We start from the raw sequence: 4490 nt of genomic DNA, 5'->3' as shown, positions 1-4490 counted from the left end.
ACTAAGGCGTGCACTGCAACTGGAGAGGGCTGATGATCCCAGGTACTCCCTCCCTACAGAGGGAAGGCGATAGGTTCAGGACCTACAACTGGCATATGAACACTGGGTCGCGTGAGCCAACTTTCCACACATCCCAGCAGAGACTGTAGACATGAGGACAGAATGGGGTCCCAGGCATGGGCTCCACTTTGAAAGCCTCCTCAGCTGTGGTTTCCACACTAGCTGCAGAACCTCCATCCACAGTCCTGTGTGCGCACCTGTCCAGCCCAGAAGCAGCGCTCATGGCCATACCAGAGGCCAGCAGTTCAGGTGCACACGTGTAAACCCACATGCTACCAGTTGTGTGTGGCATCCCCACATGCCTGTGACTGGCAGGTTGCAGAGCAGCCTGGGCTACACGGATACCCTTCCCAGCCCTCCCTGAACACAACAGTCACTTGGACACCAGTTACTGCTCCAGTCGATGGAAGGGGACTTTATTTGGTCCCAGGGTCATGGGCCAGTTAATGCCCTGGCTTTATTTGACCTTCTTCTTGGGGCGCAGGTTGTTGGTGTGGCCGCACTTCTTCTTGCGGCAGTTGACTGCACGGGGGTGCAGGCGTGCATAGCACTTGCGGCAGATCATCTTGTCACAGTTGTACTTCTGGGCAAGCTGACGAAGGGACGGCTCGATGATGCCACCACGCAGACGAAGCACCAGGTGCAAAGTGGACTCTAGTGAGAAGGACAGAAGCTGAGCCCTGCCCCTAGAGCTCAGGGAATTCTCTAAAGAGGTTTTCTGACATTGCTGCCATAGGCCAGCCTGCCCTTAATTAGTAAAGGACTGGGGCTGGAGAGATGGCTCAGTGGTTAAAAGCTCTTGAGGACCTGAATTCAATTCCCAGTACCCATGTGACAGCTCACAACTGTCTTTAATTCCGCTTCCAGGGAACCAAACACCCATGGCAAAATACCAATGTGCATAAAATAAAAACGAATTAACAAAAAAAAAACAAAACAAAACACAAAAACCTCAAGAGGGAACCAAGCTTTACTACTTTCTTTCTTTCTTTTTTTTTTTTTGGATTTTCGAGACAGGGTTTCTCCATAGCTTTTGGTTCCTGTCCTGGAACTAGCTATTGTAGACCAGGCTGGCCTCGAACTCAGAGATCCACCTGCCTCTGCCTCTCGAGTGCGTGCGCCACCACCACTCGGCTCTACTACCTTTGTAATGTACAGAGGCCTCACTACATGGCAGGCAGCAGAGTCATCAAGCAGGAGCACAACAAAGGAACAAAAGGAACAGCATGGTGAGGCAGACACCAGAGCCAGGTCCTCCTGCCAGCCAGAATCCTGCTGACACACCTTAATCCTAGGCAGGCAGAGGCTTAACAGAAAGGAGGGAAAAAAAGGAGCTCCCGCTCTGGAGAGATGGCTGCTCTCTCAGAGGACCAGAGTTCAGCTCACAACTGTCTATATAACTCCTGTTCCAGGGAATCTAACACCCTCACATCGACACACAAGCAGGCAAAACACAGAAAATACATAAAATGCAAATTAATAAATCATTAAAAAAAAAGCTGCCAGCTGCCAAGTGGTGGTGGCACAAGCCTTAATCCCAGCACTCAGGAGGCAGAGTTCAAGGCCAGGGCCACACTGTGAAACCCTGTTTCAAACAGACACACAAAGGGAAAAAGAGCTGATGACGGCACGTTTACACCAACACACAAATTAAGATTTGATCATTTAAAAAGTGAACAGGGGCCCTTTGCCTGCTCTTCCAAAGGTCCTGAGTTCAATTCCCAACAACCACGAGGTGGCTCACAACCATCTGTAATGAGATTTGGTGCCCTCTACTGGCCCGCAGGGACACATGCAGGTAGAAGACTATATGTAATAAAAAAGTCAACAGGGATGGGTGGCAGAGGCAGGTGGATCTGAGTTTGAGGTGGCCTGGTCAACAGAGTGGGTTCCTGGACAGGCTCCAAAGCTACAGAGAAACCCTGCCTCAAACACTAAAATAAATAGGCACCATGGGTCACACCTGCAATGCCAGTTCTTGGGGCAACACTGTGGGTCCAGTGAGGGCTAAAGTTGAGGCTTAAAGACAAAACAAAACAGAAAAAAAAAAAAACCCAATAAAAATAGAAGTAAAGGGCTGGCAAGAAAAGGCACAAAAAACAGATGGGCCTGGTGACATGGGTTCAAGTCTGAAGCCCACACAGGTGGAATGTAACCGACTCCATCAAGCTGTCTTCTGACTTCCACAGCCAAGTGACTGCCAACACCCCTTCTGGAGCCTACCCCTAACACTTTTTCTTGTGCTACCAAGTCGCCCAGAAGCCAAATAGCCAGGTTGCTGCCCCTTACCTTTCTGGATGTTGTAATCTGACAGGGTCCGGCCATCCTCCAGCTGCTTGCCAGCAAATATCAGCCTCTGCTGGTCAGGGGGGATGCCTGCACACAGGAGAAACTAGGCTGGCCGCAGCTCCTTCTTGGATGAGCTGGGACCACCGCAATCACAAAGGAATGAGGCTGAGGACTCCAAAGACCGGTAAGCACTCCAATCAACACCACCCCTATCCACAAGACAGAGCCCCGAGCAGCCCAGCCCACCTTCCTTGTCTTGGATCTTGGCCTTGACATTCTCGATGGTGTCACTGGGCTCGACCTCAAGAGTGATGGTCTTGCCCGTCAGGGTCTTCACAAAGATCTGCATGTTGGCGTCTGCTAAGGAGAGAAAGGAGACCCATCAGTGACATGTTGCTTGTGTGGGGGGCATCTGCCTGAGCAGGCCCCGTACCAGTCTTCCACATCCCCCGGGAAGCTGGTTATTTCTTGTCTAGCTGCCCGAAGTGCGTCCCCAAAGGCCAAACATCCTGGGGACCCCGTGCATTCTGTCTCAACTGTCCCAGTCACCACTACCCGGTGGGACGGGGTGCCCAGCTCAACAGCATCCCACCCTATAGACGTGCCTCTTCACTGTCCGCCATCTCAGGGACCGAACATCAAATCACAATAACCTACTTCTCAAGCGCTGACGTGAATAGCACACAATCACGCCGATATTTTTTGTTTTATTTTTCCTGTCCTGTAACTAGCTCTTGTAGACCAGGCTACAGAGATTCTCCTGCCTCTGCCTCCCGAGTGCTGGGCTTAAAGGCGTGCGAGCCCAGGCAGTTTTTGTACCCTGGGTGACCACCAACCCATGGCACAGGCCGCGGTTCTTGGACCTTCAGCCTGTGTCTCCGCGTGACCAGGTCCCCCGGCCGAACCCCGGTGGGCATGCACAAGGCCAGAGCGGCGCCCACGGGCCACTACATTCCTCTTGCCGGTTCCCGCCGCGTCCCCGCCCCGGCCCAGCCACCATCAGCCCGTCAGCGACGCAGCCTCACACACCAACCCACTCGGTCGCCGCGTTGAAAAGAAAGAGGACGGCGGAAGCGGAAATCCCCGAGTCTCCTCTCAGAGCGCCTGCGCACTGAGCACGCTGCGCATCGACGTCACAATATACACCACGCGTCGTTCCCGCCCCAGGCTTCGTCCGGCGCCATGTTGGGTGCTGGCAAGAGAAGCCGAACGGCGGCTTGACTGGTAGGCGACGCTTCCGGGTGGAGCTGCGCCACCAACGCGTGAGTGATTGACGCCCCTGAGGGAGCTTCCAGAGCTGCCTTTCCGCGTTCCCCAGCCATCCGGGACACGTTTTTGTTTCTTTAAGGAGGTGTGGTCAGCGTGGTGAAGCTCGCGTGTCACTGCAGCAGAGCGGCCTGGGCTACCTACCAAGCCAGCAGGGTTGCAGAATATGCCACGGTCAAAAGCCGGCGAGAGGGCTCAGTGGGAAAGGCATTTACCATCATATGGTGGAGGGAGGGAACCCCTTCTGGAACTGTTCTCAGATTTTGACAGGCGCGCACGCATGCAAAAGGAAAGAATGTAATGAAGAAAAAAAAAATTTTTTTTTCGAGACAGGGTGTCACTCTGTAGACCAGGTTGGCCTCGAACTCAGAGAGCTGCCTATTTCTTCATGCGGTGCCACCACAGCCTGGCAGAAAAGAAAGAAATTTCAAGAGCCAAACTGCCCTGGCCCTCTCCTTTAATGCTAGCTGATGGAAGACAGAGGCTGGGAGTTCATGGCCAGCCAGAGGTCCCTAATTGTCTCAAAAACTATACACCACTAGACCCTGGAAAGAGGTTTTTTTTTTTTTTTTTTTTTTTGGTTTTTCGAGACAGGGTTTCTCTGTGGCTTTGGAGCCTGTCCTGGAACTAGCTCTGTAGACCAGGCTGGTCTCGAACTCACAGAGATCCGCCTGCCTCTGCCTCCCGAGTGCTGGTATTAAAGGCTGCGCCACCATCGCCCGGCTGGAAAGAGGGGTTTAAAGTTCTTGTGAGCTTGGTGGTGTGGCTCTTCTTTCTTGAATGTTCCTCCAGGGCATCAGGCAAAAAGCAACTGTATGTGGAACTACCTGGGAAGATACCTTTTGAAAATACCCCCCCCCCCCCACACACACACC

General features: G+C 52.9%; 1 protein-coding gene across 1 annotated transcript in view; it reads right to left on the bottom strand.

Annotated features, from left to right (window-relative positions):
- Nucleotides 1–448: 448 nt before the first annotated feature.
- Nucleotides 449–4490, bottom strand: part of LOC126491796 (ubiquitin-60S ribosomal protein L40) — a 14504-nt gene continuing 10462 nt past the window's right edge. Inside the window, exons 4-6 of the mRNA XM_050127676.1 lie at nucleotides 2596–2709; nucleotides 2350–2436; nucleotides 449–714 (exon numbers count right to left, since the gene is read on the bottom strand). Coding sequence (XP_049983633.1) covers nucleotides 518–714; nucleotides 2350–2436; nucleotides 2596–2709 — 398 coding nt within the window. The 3' untranslated portion in view covers nucleotides 449–517. The remainder of the gene's footprint in view (nucleotides 715–2349; nucleotides 2437–2595; nucleotides 2710–4490) is intronic.

This window comes from Alexandromys fortis, unplaced genomic scaffold, assembly GCF_014885135.2.
Source record: "Alexandromys fortis isolate MF-2015 unplaced genomic scaffold, M_Fortis_MF-2015_v1.1 scaffold_284, whole genome shotgun sequence".
In the NCBI taxonomy this organism is placed as follows: Eukaryota; Metazoa; Chordata; class Mammalia; order Rodentia; family Cricetidae; genus Alexandromys; species Alexandromys fortis.
The sequence above is the reverse complement of the archived record's forward strand: the minus strand, read 5'-3'. Positions and strand labels throughout refer to the sequence as shown.